This window comes from Aquarana catesbeiana, linkage group LG08 (assembly GCF_042186555.1).
Source record: "Aquarana catesbeiana isolate 2022-GZ linkage group LG08, ASM4218655v1, whole genome shotgun sequence".
NCBI classification, from domain to species: Eukaryota; Metazoa; Chordata; class Amphibia; order Anura; family Ranidae; genus Aquarana; species Aquarana catesbeiana.
The window spans coordinates 157,084,800-157,109,660 of NC_133331.1; the positions used below are offsets into that span (position 1 = coordinate 157,084,800).

Sequence of the window (24,861 nt, forward strand, 5' to 3'; positions counted from 1 at the left end):
CCTGGGCCGGTAAGTGTCTTTTTATTAAGGCCGGGTTCACATATGTGCGGCCGCGGTTTCATGCCTGAGGTCTGGTGCATTTATGTTCACCAGTTCAGGTGCGATTCAGGTCCAAATTTTTGCCCGAATTTGCACCTGTACCGGAAAAAAATGCACAGGAGCCTTTTGCAATCCGTACTGCGGCCGACCCCAACCTGTGTGAGCCGGCTCCATTGAGAGCCGCTCACACTCACATATCATATGAATTGGATGCGGTAAAGACCGCATCTAATTCACACATATGTGAACCCAGCCGAAAAGTGTTCAGCTACAGTATTTGTGGTTGCTGATTTTTTAAAAACTGAAGTACCTCTTTAAATTCCAAGTTTTACCGAACTGCAAATCCATGAGAACCCAAACCTCATTCCTATTTATTTCTATATATATATATATATATCTATATATATATATATATAGATATAAATATATATTTACATCTGTCCAAATTTCCAAGTCAATGACTCTGATTTAGAGCACCTGTGCAAGATAAAGGAACACTTTCAAACATGGCCTATTAGGGGTACTTGAGGACTGAGAACCACTGAAGTCGGCAATGTACTGTTGGAAGGATAATTCCTGTAGTAATTCAGGTTCTTTTGTATAACAAAGTGTGTTCATTGTGCACCTTTTATCCAACTCTCATCAGTGGGAAGTTTAATATTTGCAGTATTGTTGTTTTTATAGCTATGCTCTAAGTACAGAACTGCAATTTGTCTTCTACAGAAACAAAATCAAGTAGGTTTTGCTGCAAAAGCATGTATTGTTTCCATCATCTGCCAAGTTGGTATGGTTATAGTTTGCATTGATTGTATGAAACAATTATTTTGAATCAGTTATGAATTCCTAGCTAATATCCGCAGTCTTTTATTCCAGTTGTCACCCTTTCTTACATAGAAAGCATCATATCCCAGCATGCATCAGTGTTACATTATTGGTATGATATGATGATATAACTGCAAACCGTTTACTATTTTACAGTTCAAAAAGTGCAGTGAAATAGCATATAGCAACAAATCTGAATGATACTTTCAGTAAAATGAAATATGCACATCCTTCTCACCATTGACATAGTCTTAAAGTGATTGTAAAGGCTTGTTTTTTTTAAAATAACAAACTTGTCATACTTACCTCCACTGTGCAGTTTGTTTTGCACAGAGTGGCCCCGATCATCCTCTTCTAGGGTCCTCCGGCGGCACTATCAGCTCCTCCCAGCATCGTATAACCCCCTGGAGAAGCATTCTCCCCAGGGGGTTACCTTGCGGGTGTGCTTCCAAGTCCAGCATTTGCATCCATAGACGCAGAATGCAGGACTCGGCCCCGCCCCCCGGCGCCCACGTCATTGGATTTGATTGACAGAAGTGGGTGCCAATGGCTGCGCTGCTATCAATCTATCAAATCAGGAGCCGAGAACCCTGGGCAGAGAGGTACAGTGCGTCTCCGCCGAGGGATCAAAGGGCTCAGGTGAATAAAATGGGGGGGCTGGAGGTCGGTCACTGTCAGAAGTTTTTTGACCTTAATGCATAGGATGCACTAAGGTGAAAAACACCAGGGTTTACAACCCCTTTAGGTGTTGTAATCATGATATTATATAAACAGTCTGACACAAATAGAGGTATTATAAAAGATAAATGTCCATATTCATTGTAGTAAAGGAATCCCATGTACTTGTTCAGATGCAGAATGCCCACAGGAGGGGGTTAAATGGAGATTTGGGCCTGAATTAGATGAATATCACCAGGAGAAGTCCCGTTGTTTTTGCTGGGCCACACAATTTGCAGCTGTATGTCAGACAAGCAGAATGAAGTGATGAAAAAAAAATGAAAGTGTGGCAGTGTCAGCTCTCGCCGTTGTTCGACAGTGTAAAATTAAATTAATAAAGCCCCCAACACAGGAAAACATAACAGGAAATTAATGGCCCCTACTGTCGCTCCTGATGCAGTCATTTGCAACCCTGCTTTCCGCACCAAAGACTTCATAAATGCAAGCAGTTCTTCTAAACAAGCATAGTTAGAGCTGCATGCTATGTAATTTTTCGCCTTCCTTCTGTCCTTCCAGCTAACAAAGCTGGCATTTGAGATTGGCTTGTGAGCTTCTCTCAGGCTTACTTGTGTTTCACACTGTTCCGGCCTTAAGGTGCATAGTCACTCAACCTTATGGGTCAGAAACCTCTGTGTTAGCTTTTTGTTTGTGCTTCTACAAGCAGTTTATTAACTGACAGGATTCAGCATGGATATTTACCAGACTGTGGCAGATCCCATAATTCCCTGCAATAGCCGTGGAGAGCATCTCTTCATGCTTATAGTTACTGCATTTTGTAGTGGGTTTTTTTGTTGCTTGCATTCTTTTGAATATGAGTAACAATACAATAGAATTACTGCCATGTATGAACAAATTAAGTAACAGTAATACATTTTTTTAACATTTTAAAGGATCTCAAGAGCTTAGTGTTGCAGCTTATTTAATAAAACTGCTGAAGTATAAACAGTATAAAAACTAATACATGAAAACTAAATTTAAAAAAAAAGTAAATTACAGTCAGAGCAAATATCTAGTTGCTACAACAACACTTCCATATATTCTCCCTACATAGTTGTTTTACAATTGTGTTCTGATTTCCTTAATTATAGGCTAAATAAATCATAGTACATTTTGTGAGCTAACTTGTACAGCTATTTCAGGATAGTTGTATCACTTAAAATAACAGCCTCATAATACCCATAAAACAGGGATTGATTTTCTCTTGTGTACATAAGGCTAAGTAGGCCAATGTTGGCAAATACTGATTTGCTGGTCCTCCCTACAAGCACTTATTCATGCCAACAGAAATGTTAGTAGATTTCATTCAAGCTTACAATATAATATATAGCGATGTTAGGTATATTGAGGTAAACATTACATTGCAAACAATAACTAGTGACAGCCAATTAGAGTAAAAAGCAATGAGATTTGATCTATAATTCATTGATAAATGTTTCAGGTTACGTGCATATCATTGTTGTTTACCTTGTCGTATTACACAAAATGGGAAGTTGACGTTTGAAATGTATATAGGGAGCACAGCCTGCTAGTTCAAGACTTACATTTTTTTTACCAAGGTATCACCTGTCCACACCAGTTTGGTTGGATTATGTTAATCTGATGACCCATCCCAATGATGCAGTGAAAGTATCTCCAAACATACACTTCTTGTTGTCACTCATATGCAAAAAACCTTGTGTATACATTGTTATTTCTAAAATATTTTTAAACATGAAAACAGATTCCATGGTCTTTAGTAACTATAATGTAATGTAAAACATCAAATGTAATCACAAAAGTTAAAAGCCTTGTGAGCAAAGAAGCCAAACATGCATTTGTAAATGTGTTTGGTTTCTTTGCCCCCCTATCCTTGGACTCCCCCACTCCTCTTTCTTTACAACAGGCTGTATGCTGTCCATTTTGATATGGTTATAGTAGATTCTTGTTTATACATTTATATATATTTAAATTGACCGTGTGCACTAGCCTGAGCACCATAAACTAGATTTGTTTTATACATAATTTTACAACCCTTCTTATCTGCCTCCTCCTTGCCTTCCAACTACCAAACTATTATCTGTAGAAACCTTCGCCATCTTAACCCTTCTCTTCTTTTTTCTGCTATAGATTGTCTCTATGACAAAATCTCATCCTTGTCCTGCCCCAACTTGGCCACTTCTGTCTACAACAGTTCACTGTCATCCACCCTGGATACCTTCGGCCCCCTCACTAAACACAGAATCAGGCCGCTACAACCCTGGCAAACAGACAATACCAGAAGCCTTAAAAACCATAGCCGCGCTCTTGTGCATCTGTGGCGAAAGGCTAAGTCACAGCACTATTTCAGCCAATATAAATCTGCCCTCCAAAAATACCATTCCTGCCTCCACACTGCCAAACAGACCTACTTTATTAGTCTCATCAACACCCTCTCACGCAGTCCCCGTCAACTCTTTTCTACCTTTACCACTCTACTTCATCCTCCATTACCTCCACCCAGATTGCTAATCACTTCAAAAATAAGACTGAGACAATTCGTCTCGAGATCTCCGCTCTACAGATATCTCCCTTACTTTACACTCCTTGTCCTTCTGCACAATCAACACTTCCCTCTTTTAACCCAGCTACTATAGAGGAAGTCACTAAACTTTTTTCTAAAGCCCACCTAACCTCCTGCCCCCTGGACCCTGTTCCTTCTCAAATACTACGGTCACCATCTGACTCTATCCTACACTCTTTACCTCATATCTTCAACCTCTCACTCTCTACTGGCATCTTCCCCAACCCTCTAAAACATGCGCTAGTCACTCCCATACCAAAAAAGGCCTCACTAGACCCCACCAATCTTAACAACCTAAGACCCATCTCTTTACTCCCTTTTGCCTCCAAACTCCTTGAACGTTTAGTCTACAACCGACTGAGCGACCACCTCATTGAGAATAACCTTCTTGATCCCCTTCATTCTGGATTTCGCCCACAGCACTCCACAGAAATTGCCCTCCTAAAACTCACAAATTACTTACTTACAGCCAAAACCAATGGTCATTATTCTATACTCTTACTGACCTTTCCGCTACCTTTGATATAGTTGACCACCCCCTCCTCCTCAAAAAACGCAATTTGCTTGGTCTCCATGGCTGCACTCTCCGTTGGTTCAAATCTTACCTATCTCATCGCACCTTCAGTGTCACTTACAACTCCACTTCCTCCTCTCCAACTCCTCTTACCATTGGGGTCCCCCAAGGTTCTGTCCTTGGACCTCTACTATTCTCGATCTACACGTCCTCCCTGGGTCAGCTGATAGCCTCCCATGGCTTCCACTACCATTTATATGCTGATGACACCCAAATATATCTCTCTGCCCCTCAGCTCACCCCATCAATCTCCTCACGCATCACTGATTTACTAACAGACATATCAGCCTGGATGTCAAACTACTTTCTCAAACTGAATCTAAAACTGAGCTCTTAATACTTCCTCCCCTACATGCCCCTTCCCCTGACTTCCCTGTCAAGATCAATGGCACATCTATCAGTCCATCCCCACATGCAAGGGTGCTAGCGGTAACCTTAGCCTCTGAACTGTCCTTTCAGGCCCACATACAATCCCTGTGCAAATCATGCCGCCTTAGCCTCCGCAACATTTCCAGAATATGCCCCTTTTTAACTAATCACACCACCAAGCTTCTAATTCACTCCTTGGTTATCTCTCTCCTCGACTACTGCAACTCCCTCCTCATTGGATTACCTTTACATAGGCTATCCCCCCTTCAGTCGATAATGAATGCTGCTGCAAGACTCATCTACCTTACCAACCATTCAGTGTCCTCCACCCCTCTCTGCCAATCACTGCAATGGCTTCCACTCACCCAACAAATAAAATTCAAAGTACTAACAATAATTTACAAAGCCATACATAACTCTGCCCCCAGCTACATCACTAACCTAGTCCCAAAATACCTACCAAGCCGCTCTCTTCGGTCCTCCCAAGACCTCCTGCTCTCTAGCTCCCTTGTCACCTCCTCCCATGCTCACCTCCAGGATTTCTCCAGAGCTTCTCCCATCCTTTGGAACTCCCTACCCCGATCTGTCCGACTGTCCCCTAATCTATCCATCTTTAGATAATCCCTGAAAACCCTTCCATTTAAAGAAGCCTATCCTGCTTCTAACTAACACCGTTTTTCTTCCTCCATCAGCTCACCCCCCACAGCTATTACCTTTTGTATCAATTGACTTTTCATTTTTAGATTGTAAGCTCTAATGAGGGCCCTCTGATTCCTCTTGTACCAAATTGTAATGTAACTGTAATGTCTGCCTTTATTTTGTTAAGCGCTGCGCAAACTGTTGGCGCTACATAAAACCTGTATAATTTATTATTTATTTATTTCAGTTACTTATATAGCGCCGTCAATTTACACAGCGCTTTACATATACATTGTACATTCACATCAGTCCCTACCCTCAAGGAGCTTACAATCTAAGGTCCCTAACTCACATTCATACATACTAGGGACAATTTAGACAGGATCTTCGGGTGTGGGAGGAAACCGGAGTACCTGGAGGAAGCCCACGCAGGCACAGGGAGAACATGCAAACTCCAGACAGGTAGTGTCGTGGTTGGTATTCGAACCAGCAACCCTTCTTACTGCTAGGCGAAAGTGCTATCCACTACACCACTGTGCCGCCCATAATAATATTAATATAATAATAACCCATACTGGAAAGTGATTGGTGATCATCAGGAGTAACAAAGAGGGGAAGCTACATAGCACATGCTTCAGGCCATAGTCATTGACCTTGTGAAGTCCTCTCTAGACTCTGAATAGAGAGAATTCGTGAGAACTTGATTAATGAAAACTTAGTAAATTTTCCTGATGTTAGCACAGCTGCAATGGATAGTATTTAAAACATTCCAATTGCTTGCACTTAATGCCTGGAATTGCACTTTAAATATATTCCATTTAGTTGAAGTAAGTAAGAGTAGTTCTGTAATGATGTGAAGGACAGTGTATCTGCATTTTATAATGGGTATGACAGTGATACAGAACACTTAAGGTAGCATAGAAATGGATGAGATAAGAGTGGGAAAGGTCATATCCACATCTGCAGCAAACTTCTATAGTTTCACCACAGTGGAAAAGACTATCTAGGCTGGAGCTCCTTGACCAATGGCCTGTTCTTCCTTAATGATAAAAGTTGTGTAGTGAGACTGAAACGTATATAAAAATTAGAGAAATCAGCATACCTATTTCTGAGTTAGCGCAAATTGTTTTTGGCAGTCTGATCATTTGTACCAAACTATTATCAAATGTGTATAGTCAGACTTGACCATTAGGGCTAATCACAAATATAAGATTGTAGTTGGAAGACCTGACAGAATTCAGTCATTCTGTGGAAAGATTGTGGCATACATGACTTTTTGACAATAAGTAACTCAAGTGCAAATAGGAGAGCAACAAGTGGTTAAAAAGAACTGTGGGGAAGCCAGCTAGGAAACAACCTAAATCCTCCAACAGAAGCACAAATCAAACACTATAAACAATTCCTGCAGCGCTCACACACAAAACCTTTGTGCAAAAATGAATATAAAGAAATACATGTATAACAATAAAACAAGATGCTCACTCTATATTGCCAGCTGCATGTTACTTCTGACCTGTATTGCATCAATATTGCTAATGCAGTGCAAACATGTGTGCCTAATGACAGGCACAATAGGAGCAGAGCAAGGTGCACTGGTGACTAGAGAAATATTGTCAGTCTCCAATCAAAACATGTCGGTATAGGCAGGAGGTGACGTCACCAGTACAGGGGCATTGTTGTGGAGTGTGTGAACTGTCATCAGAGTTTTTTACTATTGCATGCATGCTGGTAGACAGTGGCCAGGGCCCAGCCTGTTTGTGATAAGTAGATTAGTGCTCCTCTTCCCTGCTCTGCTCCTATTGTACCTGTCATTAAGCACACTCATGCTTGCACAGCATTAGCAACATTAACTGGCAATATAGAGTGAGTGTCTTGTTTTATTGTTATACATGTCATTTTTTACTTTACGTTCATTTTTGCACAAAGGATTTGTGTGTGAGCGCTGCAGGAATTGTTTATAATACATGACTTTTTTTTCCAAGTGAGCATGTTTAGAATCTCTTGGTGTGGGACTTATCTTGGGGGAACAATATCAGGGATAATCCATTTTTAATTTTTGATCTTTACTACGGGAATGGTTAACCAGGGGGTTTCTGCAGAGGTTCCTGTATGTCCAGACATGTGATTGTTTCCCAATCCCAAAAGTCAAAAGACAGTGCTTTCACAGGTAGCATATACCAGCTTTAAACTTGCTTTTAGCAAGCCTTTCTGAGTAAGGGGGTTGGAGTGCTTAAAGCAGAAAAGAAAAGGACACTGAATATAATATTTTAGTAGTGTTTCACAGACAACCCTTTTAAAAGGTGGATAAAGCATTAGGGAATGTGACAGTTCTAATAGAGCAGAAGTTATCTATCAGGCTGGACATGAGCTGAATGCTGGGAACATCTAGAATCAGTTGTTGACTCTAATTGAATGAGTTTATAACTAACCGCACAGATAAAGAAGAAAGGAAAAGTTCAAGCTGTAGAGCTGTAAGGACTTGGGTGCATTGATGTTCTGGTTCAGCGGATCTGAACCCTGGTCTTGAAGGAAACTGCATGGTAACTCTGTCAAGGAAAACACATTTATTTCTGTCTCCTCTTCACACAGGTACCATTTTATGTTTGATTCCCTGACATTAGTTTTGCTTTGAGGCATATACAACATGCTTCATTTGTTTTCTCACAGATAAATGATAGTTTGCAAAGATGTTCGTGTTTGAATATCCCCAACGTCTAGTTGGTGAAGCCTTACCTTGTTTGCTCAGCTACCTAGGTGATAGCATACAATTTGTCTTCATGCATAACTTATTAGGTTTCTCCGCTCACTGACTGTACAACTAGGTGTCTTTTATTCGGTGTTGTTGCATCATCACATATTAAGTCAGTTCAGTGTTGCTTGGAGCATTGGCGTCATAGTTTCTTTTTAATGTGATAATTAGAAATATTATTGCTCTGCACAGTGCCATAGAAAGGCTTGTGGTTGTAGATCAAACATACATACATAATACATAGGACTTTAGTGTTTTGTGGTGTAGCTAGGTGCTACCGATTACCTGTCCTGTGCCCATATGCCTGTGAGGGCTTTTGAAGTATCCAATGTGCTCAGTGAGGAATGATCAAATATCTGTTGAAAAAAAAAAAGAAAAACATTGCTACAAAAATTGGGGGCCCAGTACTGGATACAGTTGGGTTGATTAACTAAAGGCAAATTTTGCAGAGGAATTTTTACTTTGCAAGGGATTTTACCCTTTGCTTAGCAAATGAGGTCAACTTTCATCATCCAATCGTGTGCAAGCAAAAATATCCTTTTTTTTTCTTATTTGCCTTTTACCAAATTGGGTATTCCTTGCAAACTCACCATATTCACTAAGCTTAGGGGAAATTCCCATGCAAAGTGAACTGCCTATTTGCCTCCAGAGCCCATAAAAGCATATAAAAATAAGATCATTTAAATACTAGATTTTTCCACTGCCTGGCTTTTCAAGATCATATTTTATAAAAGGGTTACACTGGCCTTTACTGTATAATGAAGGCTACAATAGAGCTGCATTTAAATTTTTTTATGTGAAAATTCAGTTTTATTTAACTGAAAAAATTGAACTTTTTGTATACCTGTATGATTATTGCACAAATCATCCTAGTGTTGTAAAAATGATTCCAAGCATCAGTTAAATTTGAATTATAGCACTCACCAAATGAAAAAATACCTAAGGTTATGCCAGAGATACCATGTTTAATGAATCAAACCCTCTGTAATTTTACCTCAGTCTCTCTGCACATTTTTGGCAGAGACAATGCACCAAATATAGCAGCATAGGATAAGGATTTTTGGAAAATTTTGTCTACAAACTAAGTGATGTTGCAGTGGCTGAAAGAAAGACATATTAGGGTTGATTTACTAAAGTCAAATAGACTGTGCACTTTTGTAAGTGCAGTTGCTCCAGAGCTTAGTAAATGAGGGAGAGCTCTGCTGACTTCCATCATCCAATCATGTGCAAGCAAAAATGCTGTTTTTTTATTTTCCTTACATGTGATTGTGTGCACTTTGTAATGTGAACCTTCACCTAATTTACTAATCTCTGGAGCAACTGCACTTGCAAAAGTGCACAGTCTATTTGCCTTTAATAAATCAACCCCATTGTCTTTTTGCAGTTGTGGAAAACATCAGCTAGTTAAAAAGTATGAAGTAGAACTCCAGGCAAACAGCCCAATACGACATTGAGCTATATATATGTTTTCTATTTTGCTAGCCAAAGGATTAGTCCCAGCTAAGCAATACGACTTGATTTGACCCACAGCTGTTAAGATCACTCTGCTACTTCCTTGTGTAGATGTATTCCTTCACTGCTTTCTGAATTACCTACCCAGCCAAATAGATAGGGACGATGATGCTGATTTACTGTCCAATAAGGGGGCTGGAGGTTCATATGTGACATGGAAGCTGTATTTCTGAACCAGTAAATAAGTATGTCACCTGCCTGGCTGCCACCATGACATAGTCGTATACTGGATGTATAAGTCAAAAGACACGCTGTGCAGAATTACGATTCCCTTATATAGGTATATGAATGAAACAGGAGTTCTCCTTTAATTTTACAATTCTTGGTATAGTTTGCTTGAAATTAGACTTAATTTGGAGGCCTGAAATGTCAGATTAATGACAAGCTGTTGATTCATTATATGCAAGTCCATTCAGACTCTTGTCAGCTGTTGTCCAGATTAGTAAGCCTGACAGTAAATAAGTGAGTTCATCCACCTCTTTTAAAGGCAGTGACCTCAAATGCAGTGCAATACAGTGCACTCCTATTTAGATGTAAAATAGTATGCCGAGAGGTAAGGCCTTGTTTATCATAGAAGCAGCAACAATGTTCATAATCTGTAGCTTCCACCAGATGCCTGATAGGAGTTGGAGTTCAGAAACATCTGGCATGCAGTAGGCTGCATACCCTTGGCCTAGATCTTCAATGCTTGCAACTCTAGCCTTTAAATCTATGATTAATGAGCTTAATAAAGGTAAAGCATTTATGAAAGCAGTAACTGGTCTGCAGCATCCCCCTACATAATGCTGAGCCAATGCCTCGTACAGGGGGCCGAAGAATGATGACTGATGTCAGATTTCACAACCAAAGCTTCCTACATCTTTTCCCTCTGCTCTGACCGAGAAAGGGAAAGTCATTTTCTGTTTTTGAAGGAATGAATTATCTCTGTGAAGAAAAACACTGCTACAGTATTGATGACTAGTATTATGATTATATGATGTTGTTGTGCTCTGTGCGGGTATTGGTTTAGCTGTTCTGCTCGCTCGCTTGCTGCTGTGAATGACAAACGCTGGGTTATTGATCGCCTTCTGAACTCAGCCCAGCTGATAGAAGGTAATTAATGACTCCATTTGCCTCAGTACCGACGAGAACAATTGAGTTTGAAACTGCAACAACTGCCAACGCTATGAAAGGCCCCCAAGGGGGTGTCCAGGAAAGATGCCTGACACTGGCAGGTTTCAGAGGGAATTAGGAAGTGTGTGGTGGCGGCAGTGGTGATGGTGATGGTGGTGGTGGTGGGGGGGGGGGGAGTGCCAGTAACTACACACAGAAATTAAACGAGGCACAATGTTACAATTATATTATTAATTAAAAATAAAATATTCATCTGGGGAAGTGCGAGAGTTTAACCCTGTCATTGTGAGGTTTGCATTTAAAAGTCAAAAGATTAAAGGTATTAATGTGAATTAAAAAGAACAAAAGGATGGGGCATTTTGTAAAATATGTTTTTTTCCACTGCATTTGTGTTACCATAATATTCTAGAGTTTTTGCAGAATACTCTAAAATTAATTACAAAATGAAAAAGGAATAGATAAACCAGGTTCCCCAAAAGATTAACAGCTGACAGCAATCAAAAAAGTTCAAAATTAAAAAAGTTCCAAAAATAGGTGTTAGCTTTGTACAGCTGCCTTTATATAGGAAAGTGAATTGCTGTCTGGGAGCTTTTACTAATAAAAAGGCTTCTATTCAAAGCTATTATAGTACCAACACTCAGGGCCTTAGTTAGGGGAGCAGAGTGACAATGCAAGAGAATAGTTAGGAGACAGGAAGAGATTGTTGTCACCCTAAAACAGGAAGTGTCCAAGCAAAGATCTTAATGACAGGATCATCAAGTATTTTTTTTTAAAGCTGGAGATTTCAAAAAATTGTGAAGTAGTTTAAATTATTATTAACAAGTTATACTTTATATGAAATGTTTGTGACTGGGCCTACATATATTTTAACTGTATAGACCATCAAACAGGAAAAGGTACAGTTGATTTTCTGTTTCCTGAACTATGAAGAGCCCTCTAAAGACAGGGGAAGATAGAGGGAAACCAAATAAAGGACAAGTTATAGTAATCTGTATATTTTGAGGTTTGGTGATGCCTCCAACCAAGCTGACCAAGGCACTAAGCAATGCGTGTCATTATGGCACCCCTGGCAACCCTGTTAACATTTGTACACAGGTGTCTGCCTACACTGATGTGCACATTTGGCATGTTGGACTATAGCATAGGTACCAGGCATTAGTATATCAAAGACTCTGGCTATACCAGGCAGGAATATAGCAAAGACATTGGTTATACCTGGCATCAGTATAGCAAAGACAATGTTTATACATGAGATGAGTATAGCAAAGACAATGGTTATACCTGACATGAATATAGCAAAGACAATAGTTAGACCTGATAGAGGTATAGCAAAGACAATGGTTAGAGCTGGCAAGAGTATAGTAAAGGCGATGGTTAGACCACCCGACAGGATTTTGAAAAGACAATGGCTATATGTTGCATGAGTATAGCAAAACAATGTTTAGATCTGACAGGGGTATAGTAAAGACAATGGTTAGATCTGACAGGAGTATAGCAAAGGCAATGAATGAATTTGGCAGCAATATAGAAAGACAATGGTTAGACACGGCAGGAGTATAGCAAAGGCAAAGGATATATGTGGCATATGTATTGCAAAGACATTGGTAAGATTGGCATGAGTATAGCAAACAATGGTTAGACCTGGCAGGAGTATAACAAAGACAAGTGTTATACTTTGCAGGAGTAAGCTATCAATCTTTTGTTCCTGTCTCTTTTTATTTATATCACTAATTATTGAAGGGAACATACATAAATAAAGCTGTACAATGCTCACACTAGAAGCATAAACATAAAAATGGCAAATAGGCAAGCTTGGGCCTTAGAATACGCGTTCACTGCATCAATGAGAAAGATTCTCGTCTATATCACAATAAAGTATTAGATTCCATTATTTATTTTAAGTCACAATTTTCAAGCATGCTTTTATCCTTGTTCTTGTCTATCTTACTGTCAGAGGTAAGAAAACTGATCTTTGATTGGTTCCTGTACAGCACGACCCTTTGCAGTGTGTTATTAGAAGAGGCTTTATGTGCCTTATGAATATGACATAAACAGGTATAGCTCATTTATGCATTACTAGTTCTATAAATAATGGCCATATATAGGACAGCATGCACAGTAACCGTCCTGTCTTCACAAGGTTAATTACCCAGTGTCTCTCTTTTCCTGCTCCCATACCCTCTCCCTAGCATTACTTTTTATGTTCCCTCTTTAAAGCAGGTTCCAATCACCAGGTCCACGATGGGTAAAATAAATAAATAACTGTATGACGTGCCGAGCAGCAATAACCCCTAAAAGAGCACTATCAGTGGAACATGATTGATCAATTGAATTCCATAGCAGCTGAAAAATGTGGGATTAAGTAGTGTATTATACGCACAATGAGTTGAGGCATGATGTTCATTTCAAGTTCATTTCGCCGGCCCTCTGCCACCAGATCAGGCAATCAATAGGGCTAGCACATATCATATATCATCGCTCCCTGTGCAAGAGAGGGAGCACCATAATCTCTCGCAAATTTAGACTGACAGATTTGTCGAGATCTGAAAAGGCCCCCTGCATAAATAAAGCAGAAGAGGGAGAACAGCTCTGTGAGAGTAATCAAGGCACACACATACACATATACAGGATCAGATGTTTGTCTGTTGGGTCATGGCTCTTTTAAAAGCTGATCTTTTACTTTTAAATGTGTGTTAAAACTGATGTGTGTAAGCGGATGGCTCTGCCTTTCCAAAGGGCACTTCTCTTTAACCCAAGTAGGGAGTGTGCTTGTAAGATACTGATGCCATTTTCAGGACTTAGAATGGGTTAAATTAAAACAGACTTGGTCGGCTCCCCACAGACATTTTTCTTTTGAATACATTGCTTTATGAAAACTAGAATTTTGTGTTTGCTCTATTATGTGGAATAAGCATAAGATGAACTGTGAAAATGTGTTCTTTTGTGTTATGTACAAGTTGTCATATACCTAGTGAGATCTTCTAGCCTGTTTTCAGTCATAAAGACAAATTGTCATCATTGACTTTTGATCACATTTGACCTTAAGTTTTCCTAAATGGGCACATCATGTTACTGGCTGCGTTTATTAATATAAATCCATTTCTACATGGCAAAATTTTCAATGTCCTCCAACTTTCATTGAAATATCTCTCCAGGTAAACACACCCTGTTGCAGGTCATAACGGGTTTGGGTAAAGACAATGCTACTGAGGCAACAGTCTTTGGCAAGAATCTTAAAAAAACTGAAAAGTTGAAAAGATTCAACAAGGCATTGTAGCAAAAGTCATACAGCAGAACTTCAGGTATATAACCTAAAGGAAATAAATGCTGGAGCAAGATTTCAAGGAAATCTGTGCTGGAAGGAACATGGAGGCTGCAATTGCTGAAGCTGCAATTCAGACACCAACCCCTTTAACTCCATATCTCACAACTTCCTGGGTTTATGAACATGTTCATGGAAGTTACTTCCTCAGGTTCCCTGCCTCAGCAGCTCCGAGAGGCAACATATGATTAAGCAGAGTTAGATGGGCAGCCAAGTGAATGACCCTCCACTATCAGAACCGGCGGGAGGGTAACTGGGCAGGAGCTTATCAGCACTCAAATGTTTTCAAGAAGACCAAGCTACTGTGGGGAGCCTCGCCCCAAATGCTACCACAGTACTCCAGTTCCATTTTGGTGGTCTTTTATCCTTGTTCACTTCTGTTATCAGAGCTACCCTGAACTTCACTGAGAGGGATGGTGTTTAAGAGAATAACCCCAGGTAGCCGTTTGTGTTCAGAACTGTTTTACTGAAGTAGTGATTGTCAGCTAGACTCTCTAAAGCCTAATGGAGACTCTGCTATGCAGTCACCTGATACAAGGATTGATTGATTCATAAGGCCATTGCTATTAAGAGTCCATGTTTTTTGCAGATTTCATAACTTGTTTTGTGTTATTCTGCAGTGTGTTCATGCTGTTTGCCATTCTGAACCTGTTTTGCATTATTGCTTCTAACTTTGCACCTATCTAGTAAACTACAAGTTATAATTACTTCCTTTCTAATCATCTGGCCAATTATATACCGCGTTCTGTTAATATAGTAAAGGTAGTAAAATAACATCACAGCCAAGCACTTAGCATTTTGGACAGGAAAAACAGCAATGACAAGCTCCTTATCTACTCAAGTAAAGTTTTCATCCAACATCACCATTTACAAAACTACTATAAACCCAAAGAGCTAAATAAAAAAAAAACAAGTTATATTTTTTCTATACTTTCCTTTTTGTTAATTATAAATTTCCCCAAAACTACAGGCGCACATTAAAGCAGAACTCCAGATAAACAGCTAAGTTCTTCCAAAAGACTTGCAAATATAATTAGCTACCCATGAGATCCAATTAACACTACTAGACAGCATAATCAAATCAGTGACCACACTTTTCTCCTCTTATGTTAAGCAATACAACTTGGTCACCAACCTGCTCCCAGACTGTGACCGAGCAATGAAAGAGAATCAACACACTGTTTAGAAGTTATTACTCTGCACTCTCCTCCAGTATGCATATTCAAAGTGTTGTCCGACAGCACTGGGCAAAGCATTGGAGCTGAAATTGGTTGAAGTACCAAGCCTGTATATCTCCTATAGCCTAATTTCTGCTCTGTGTAAAAATGGTGCTTTTGTATATCTGCCTGGTGTTCAGCTTTAGGCAATGCATTCATAAGTACATGGAACTTTTTACATTACCATGATATCAAACTACAGTATGTAAATAAAAAAATAGATTGGAACATGATTTTAGATAACAAAAATGTTTCATTTAATATGTGTAGCACCGTGGCTAAATATTTCATAATGAAATAAAAGTAAGGACCATTTCATCTAGCATAAATGAACGTGATGCTTTGTTACAGGGTCGGGCAAAATGCGGTGGACTTCTTCTGATCAATATCTGATATTTTACGTTAGCTTATGAAGGATACTGCTCCATGGTATATAATGTAATATTGATTATATCATATCCCACGATCACCTGCAAAGAATAAGATTTATCGGTCTTAATGTAATCTTCAGCAATATTCCCACTGGAAAAAACTGGGAGAGGACAAGCCCTGCAAATGAAATTCATGCTATAAATTCTAATACGCTGCAGTATTTCCCATGGTTTGCAAGCATTGTATTCCAAATTTGCAACAGACAGCCACACCAATAAAATTCATACATCTGACCAGTTAGTAGGTCGAAGTGCTGAATATAAGTCCACAGTAGATACTGTTTTTAAAAAAAGATGGTTGGAAAGATTGGAAGATGGCAGCAATGGATGTGCCATGAATGGCTACCATCACTAAGACAGGGATTTTTTTGCATATCATGCCATAGTGGTATCATTATATTCTGGGGTAGTAAACTAGATAAACTCAGGTAATAATAAAAATCACTGTGTGGGTATGTAGCTGAAAGGCCATCTTAACAAAAAACATCCCACCTAAAGCAACTATCTTGATATTGGATATGGCTTAATCCCTAGTTAAATTACTTGCATAATCAGCTTGCAATTTTCCATGTTTTTCCAACGGAAAACCTTCTAAATACACCATTGCTATTCCTTGCCCCCTCTAGTGGCTATAATATATATTGAGGACTAACAGGCAAATGATTCAACCGGCTAAGCTAAAAAGATGGTTTATTAGGCTTACAAAGCAAATGCAAGAGGTGTAGGAGATTTCCCTACTTGGCTTCCAGGCAGAGGTGGACATTACCACTACACCTATATAAGAAAAATATGTTTGGGATGGAGTGCCTCTTAATATCAGAACTCAGATAGCCCACTTGTGTATTTATTGAAAGATCATTAGGTGGGTGTATTTGTTTAAATACTACTAGTATAGCTGCCTAAAGTCTTTACATTTGCCTCCCATAGTTTCAGGGGGAGAGTATATCAGACTTTGTTTTGCATTGAACAATGTTGCCATACCAATATATTTCAAGCAGTAGATACTGGAGAAGGAGGCTCTAGGCATCATATAGAAGGATGGTAATGCTGGCCATATATTATACAATTTTCTTATTCAGTTTCCTTTAGATTTACCTTCAACCATGTAGTAGTACAGGGGCCTGCCTGACATACAAATTGAAAGTGTTTAGGTTTGAACTCATATTATATGGTTTTGGTTAGGGTTGCACCGATACTGGTATTGGTATCGGCGCTGATACTAGGCATTTTTGCAAGTAACTGTACTCGCGAAAATGCGCCGATAGCCGAACGCCTCCTCCTGCCCTCCGGCAGTGGGGAACAGAGCAGTTGCAGAGTCGCTGACGTCACTTCGGGCCTTGCATTCCACGCTGGTCCCGGCAGCATGGCTGTCCTCTGGGTGCCTCCATCTGTGGCTTCCCTCTGCTGGCCAGACCTGGATCTACACTGGACATATCTATGACTAGGCTTGGCTACATCCAGAAACCCATCCCTCCAGCACAGCTGTGGAAAGAATAGGCCCCGATGCTGGGGAGGGGTGGGCTCCTTTCAAGCCCTCCACCACCCCTGACGCTTGTCGGCAGTCTCCCATCTTGAGAACAGCACTAAGAGCTCCTCCCCATCCCATTCCCTTTCAGCTACTATGTGCACTGTATATAGCTAGCTACTGCCACTAATTGCCATTTCTACCACTGAGTTTCACAGGTCAGAACTACAACCAGTAGCTTGCTATACACTGTGCACCTTGTAGATGTAAGGAAAATGAATTTCAGCTCCAGTGTGTGCTGTGCGGGGAGCAGGAGCTCTGCCTGTGTTCAGGCTGTGTACAATGCAGGGATGGGAGACAGAGCTCTGCCCAGTGACACCTGTACTGTGCCCTCCTAACCCCCTGTACTGTGCCCTATTGCCCCGTACTGTACCCTCCTGCCAGGCCTGTACTGTGGGCTCCCTGTGTTGTGTCCAACTGCCCTCTCCAGCTGTCAACTCTGCCCCCATGTCTCCCAATGACCCTCCCATCCCCATCCTCTTCCCCCCAGCGATCACAGCCTTTTCCATCCCAACTCTCCCACCCCACAAGCCCTATTTCACCCCACCCTTAACTACCCTGCCCTCACTTATCCTTCTATCCCTCCCCTCCCAAACCACCTCCCTACCTACTCTTTCTAGGTGATAGATATCGGTAATTGGTATCGGCGAGTACTTGCAAAAAAGTATCAGTACTTGTACCCGGTGTTAGAAAAGTGGTATTGGTGCATCCCTAGTTTTGGTAATTCTATAGGTAAATTGTACAATGTATTGCCAGCCTTAGCAAGGAGAACCTCTTCAGTGGGCAGGCTGGAGGCAGATAGCTGACATGGGAAGCTGCAGAGCTGCAAGCTATGTAATATATGTTGTAGCAGGGGTATGGGAACAGCTGAACAGCATTACAGATATTTTGGTAATTTGATAATATAGTGCACCTGTGCATAATAATCATGTACTGTTTAGCTTTGATGTTGCTTATAGGAAGGATTGCTATGCATTAGGGTAAGACTTTTCTGACTGTGATGCTGTCTTTTTTTTCTACAGATGGATCTGATGGTTCTGGGCCAAATGGAGATTCTCAAAGTAGTGTGGAGAGCTTACGGAAACATTTACGTGCAGACAACTTTACCCAGCAACAGTTGGAAGCATTAGATCGAGTTTTTGAACGCCCGTCCTATCCTGACGTGTTTCAATCTTCAGAACACATTAAATCAGAACAGGTAACTAGAACAACAGAAGAGACTTGCATGATGTCACAAATATATGCCTGGGCTCATCGTTAACATTTGGGAAAATGTAGTGGTGTCCATTGAGGCTCTCCATTACTAAACTGCCTTATCTTGAAATGGAACAATAGCAATTAGGACATGTCTTTGTTCCTCAGTTGATGTTCTCCCCAAAAGGTGAGTAGCGAGTATACTCAGCAAAAGACAACTATCCTTCACTTTTTTTATGTTCTAGTGACTTCCTAGTGATTTAAACAGATAGAGCACATCAGTGTTTCTTTTTAATAGAAACTCTTTTTTAATTTCTGCCTCATGGTAATAGTCAGGGCCTGATGTAAGCAGGACACCGCATGGTGGTAATACCTTGTAGCTCTAGAACCTTTTGATTTGTAGCCGAAATACGTCAGTAACCATGAAAGCTAAACATGAGTGTATTTGTTCTTTGTCTATCTCCCTCCACAATCAGCTTCAGGTTCATCTTAAAGGTTGTTTATCTTAATAGAACATGAAATAAAAAAAAAACATCTTTAGAAAATGCACCAAACTATAAAACATGAAATGAAGAGAAGCCTTGTCTAAGAGTAGATTTTTTCTTCTCTCAGAATCCCTGAGTTTATTACAATGGATAACCTTTATTTACTTTCATTAGACTATTAAACGCCAGCACAGTCATTTTTTCCCCCTGAAACTTAAAACAGGGGCCATAAAGCAAATCTAAAGCCTAATTGAGTTCATTTTAATTTCTCTCCGATCACAGCGAATTACTCCGGTGATAAATCAGGGGGCAGCTTCACCCCCAGTAGAAGGCCTAATTTGCAGCTAATTACGAAACTGATTTCAACAGGAAGATCAATACGAAAAGGAATTGGAAATGACTAGGCCGTGGCGTCCAGACATAGAGGTGGGGGTGTGGATGAAGAAACGGGGCTAGAAGGAGCAGAAAATCAGTTTTAATTTAATGTAATATTAATCAGAAAGAGTTTTTTTTCTCCCTTTTTTGTTCCCCCTGTTTATTATCCCACTGAAAAGGCAGCTGTAGAAAGCAAGGTCTGCTCCCTGAGAAAACCATAATAAGAAGGCAATTACTAGATTGTTTTGGACAGAACACCCTTTCAAATTCAATGACTCCCCCTCCCACCCTTCTGTTGGCCATGTGCTCTGGCCCACTCCCCAATTTCATACCCCACTGCACAGGAAGAGGGAGAAGAGACCAGGGTGACGGGGGAGTGGTCCTTCCTTTGTATTTAATGAAGCACATCATTCAGAAAATCAAATGTTGGTGATTTAGGACGACAGGTGACTTTTTTTTATTTCCTATTTGTATTACCAAGCAAACCTGTGAGTTTGCTTATGCAACTGTTACAAAAGCATGACGTGACTTTTTACTTGTTTTTATAAAACATATCCAGATAGAATAAATTTTTCAAGTTACAGAATTCCACGCTGATTTTTTTTTTTTTTATTATGGTGCCCCAGATTATTCTTAAGACAATGATTTGAAGACTTCCAATTGTGTTTAAACAGCAGAGACCCAAAGGACACCAAAAAGTAAAGCCATTATGTGATGCTGCAGTATAAGGCGTAATAGTTGTGTTATGGTAGCCATATGTTGGCAGAGCTGAGCATCTTTGCTGCAGTCAGATGATGAGCACACACAGGCTTAAGTGCTAGGAATACTGGCTGACATCTGACAAATCTTTATACTGTATATTTGCAATTTAGCTGTGTACATTCAGCAACTAGCAATTGGTTAAGACCACATTTTAGGACTTCCCTAGTCTATGTACACTAAAATGGGGCTTTCACAGTAGGAAAAAAGATACATCATATACTTTAAAAATGTCAATCTCTTTTATCTCTAAACGTAAGTTATTATATTGTAGGATGTACACTAACTCCTATCTTATTCTTTACTTACAACTAGGCAAATGAGTACTCCCTTCCAGCACTAACCCCTGGCTTGGATGAAGTCAAGTCTAGTTTAGCAGCCTCCGGTAATGCAGACCTTGGTACCAATGTATCAGGACCTCAATCCTACCCAGTAGTAACAGGTAAGCTGAGTTTATTTAAATACAGCATAATGTTTTTTTACTATATGTTTACTAACTTGTGAACCAGTGTGAATGTCACTGCATAAAGAACTTAATGGGAATTCTGCACTAATAAGTCTCAATAAAACTGGCAGCAGCTATGATTGCAGATACAAACCACATTACTGTACTATGGTAATTCTGTAAGCTTTCAAGGTAAAATGTACAACCATACTCACAAAATATCACAAAGTTGAGTTAGAAGACTTTAGTTTATCAGCTTCAAAAGTAGGGAAGGATGCACACAATGACCACACCTCTTAACAGGAGTCAGATTTGCTACATACTTTGCAACTGCCAATCAACTGGCATTCTAATTAGCAAGCCCTGGAATTACATAGCATGACAAGCTAGCCTCAGGAAGCACAAACAGTGGGGAAATCCACTGACTGGCCGCATTTTACCAAATAGCTATTTCTTTAAGACCCATTCAACCCTTTTCTGTTATTGTTTGCTTCATTTTCTACATCCACATATTTTGAAAAAAAAAATGTTTTCATATAAGTACATTTTCATGTGACTTTTCACTCGCTAATTATCTTTGTTTTTAATAATGTATCAAGTATAAAGAATTGTACTTTAGCCACTAGAGGGAGTTTTTAATTGCAATCAACTTTTAAGGTGTTAGCCACAAACAGTGAGTTTATTCTTTTTAGTGAGCCAGACCTGTTTGTACAGTGAATTGAAAGAGAAGAATAGCATTTTGTGAAATTTTGGGCCAACTCTTTATAGATAGAAGATTGCAGTAGAAAAGAAAAATCTCAAAATGCTTGTAAATGGACCTAAAATTATCTGGTAAATTTTGATAAAAAGTGTAAATTCTGATCAGCACAGGGTTCATGCAGTTTAGCTGTAACCTGTAACACATTGAGGCTAATTTACTAAAGAAATTAAGAATGTTCACACAGAAATTCATGAAACTTCACCATTCATGTGAGAAGCAAAATCTTGTTTACGTATGACATCTGCATATGATTGGACTGAGGTGAATTTGCACTCTTTGGTGTGAAAACCTCAAATTAATTTATTATATCAGTATATCAGCTTCAACGTTTTATTGCATTCAGTTGTACACTTATTTTTTATATACCGTATCTAAGCTTGGCCGATCTTAATTACTTGGGGACATTGTAACTGATTTATGTTTTGTGCATTATTTTCCCAATACAATACTCAGTTTACAGATATAAGGAATGGAATGGATGGCAATGGAATTTTTCTTTAGACTAGTGAATGACTTGAAACTCTGCTGACTTCCATCATCCAATCGTGTGCCAGCAAAAATATATATATATTTTTTTTACTTTACTTGCACGTGATGGGGTATTCTTTGCAAAGTGAAAAATCGTTTGATAAACCATGGCAATATTTCCATGTGAAGTTGTCTTTATAAAATCAACCCCAAAAAGTTTTTCATATGAAAAATCTGTTCTACAAATAACACTTTGCACATACCTTACACCATTTCTTTTGTAACTTTAATGCTTGATACATTTAAGGGAAAGAACTTGTAGGTTAACAATTTTTTTTTAAATCAGAAATGTGTTTTATTAAGAAAATAACATTTTTCCAGAGTGTACATTAGACAGCAATCATAAAATTATACGAATAAATATAAATATATAAAATCTGACCTTTTCTTTTAAAGATGTGTGCCTAGTATTAAATCAGTCAGGCTTAACCTGAGCTATAATTGTCCAACTATGGGGTCCATATTTTTTTTAATTTGTCAGCGCATCCTCTATGCTATTAAAGCACTCTTATCTAAGCATAGCGCCCATATGTTGTACCCATTCGTTTAGTTGTGGGTGGGTTTGCTGACTTCCAATGGACTAAAATGAGCTTATCTGCTAGAAATAATGCCCTAGCAAAAGCTTGCCTTGGAAATTCCTGTACATTCCTGTACAAACATTGTTTAGAGTCTTCCTTTATCCCGACCTGGAATACCTTATTAAGGGTATTGATGACCATCATCCAGTATATGTGCAGTTTAGGACATCACCATATTAGGTGAATCAGATTGCCATTATCTCTACGACATCTAGAGTGCAAAGAATCATCCAACACCCATTTTAACCACGTCATATGACGTCATATGACATCTTTGACTTTCAGTAGGGATATCTGAATGATGCCTGCAGCTACAGGCATCATTCAGGTATCATCTTTTAGAGCCGGCTATTCTGTGCACTGTAAGAATGATCATAGCGGCAGTTCCGCAGCTTGATTGTTCTTACAGGCGACGGGTGCCATCGGGGACCCGGAGAAAGAATCCACTACCGGATGATGAGCATATAGATTTGCAGTGACCAGATGGTCAAAAGTCATCTCTATGATCGTCGGAGGCCCGGGCACAGCGTTATGACGTCACGTCTTATGACGTCACGTCCGAGCCGTGGTTTAAACAAAGCCACGATCGCAACTGGAAAGCATGGGATCATTATTTTTTTCTGGATCTCATGCTTTCCAGCCTGGAGGAGAGATATGGAGTCTTATAGACCCCATATCTCTCCATAAAGAGGACCTGTCACACACTATTCCCATTACAAGGGATGTTTAGAAAAGTGATCAAAAAATACATTTAAAGAGAAAGTGTAAAAATAAAACAAATAGAGTAAAATAAACAATAACCAAAAAGGTTTTTAAAGCGCCCCGTCCCCAAATACTCGCGCACAGAAGCGAACGCGCACGTAAGTCCCACCCATGTATGTAAACGCTGTTCAAACCCCACATGTGAGGTATCATCACGTGCGTTAGAGCGGGAGCAACAATTCTAGCACTAGACCTCCTCTGTAAGTCTTAATTGGTAACCTGTAAAACATTTTAAAGCGTCGCCTATGGAGATTTTTAAGTACCAAAGTTTGGCGCCATTCCATGTGTGTGCGCAATTTTAAAGCGTGACATGTTGGGTATCTATTTACTCGGCGTAACATCATATTTCACATTATACAAAAAAATTGGGCTAACGTTACTGTTTTGTTATTTAATTCACGAAACTGTTCCCCCCCCAAAAAAAACTAGTTTGAAAAATTGTTGTGCAAATACCGTGCGACATAAAAAGTTGCAATGACCTCCATTTTATTCCCTAGGGTGTCTGCTAAAAAATCATATATAATGTTTGGGGGTTCTGAGTAATTTTCTAGAAAAAAAAGTATTATTTTTACATGTAGGAGAGGAGTGTCAGAATAGGCATGGTATGAACGTGGTTAAACAACTTCTGAGTAGTGTAATGGACCCGTTAAAGTAGATATACTTTCTAAAGTCTTTGAGGGATATTAAACAGACATAATTGCACTGCCTGCATAGTTTCCTCCCAATGCTCCTCCCCAAAAGCCCCTACCTCCTTCTCTCAGTTGTTTACTGTAGGTTAACGATATGATCAGAAAAATGTCTATGCTGTATAAGTGAACTTCTAAAACTAGAAACAAAATCCAACTGTGTCTACCCAACTGATATTTATATTTTGACAAACAATGGGGATATAATAATGTTGATTTAAGAAGTAGAAAATATTCACAGTTGAATATTCTCTTAGTGAATATGGCAGAGCTACTGTATGTACTACATAATAGCCTCTAATTGGTTGCCATGAAAATGTTATTTTGAAGTATGTTTTGAGGGTTTCTTAGTTGTCCTAAACCAAATGTCAGATTGTCTAGTCAGTTAGACATATGTATCTGCATGTGGTTTACAAAATCCTTAGACCTATTTATTTTTTTGCCATGGGTTAAGCATAGTAAAGCCTTCCTAAAACAGAAGATATAATCATATCTCAATTTCATCCAAATCCTAAATCTTCCACCCTCATTTTAGGGTAGTGGGCAGAGCCAAGAGTCAACAAAGAATGAGTTGCACAGCTACATTTACTGTCCATAAATGAGGGGACAACCCCTTATTTTTTGAAATAATGATGGAAATTAGACATGCAGATATTTTCTGTATTATGAAGTCTTTTCTGGACTTTGCTTGGTTTTAGTGGAGGACTTTTTGGTTAATTTC

At 39.4% G+C, this 24,861-nt stretch overlaps 1 protein-coding gene across 12 annotated transcripts in view; it reads left to right on the top strand.

Moving 5' to 3' along the window:
- PAX2 (paired box 2) overlaps positions 1-24,861 on the top strand; it is an 81,888-nt gene that overhangs the window by 40,707 nt on the left and 16,320 nt on the right. For all 12 annotated transcript variants that reach the window (XM_073596590.1, XM_073596593.1, XM_073596591.1 and 9 more), the window contains 2 exons: positions 18,591-18,766; positions 20,697-20,823. In XM_073596590.1, coding sequence (XP_073452691.1) covers positions 18,591-18,766; positions 20,697-20,823 — 303 coding nt within the window. The remainder of the gene's footprint in view (positions 1-18,590; positions 18,767-20,696; positions 20,824-24,861) is intronic.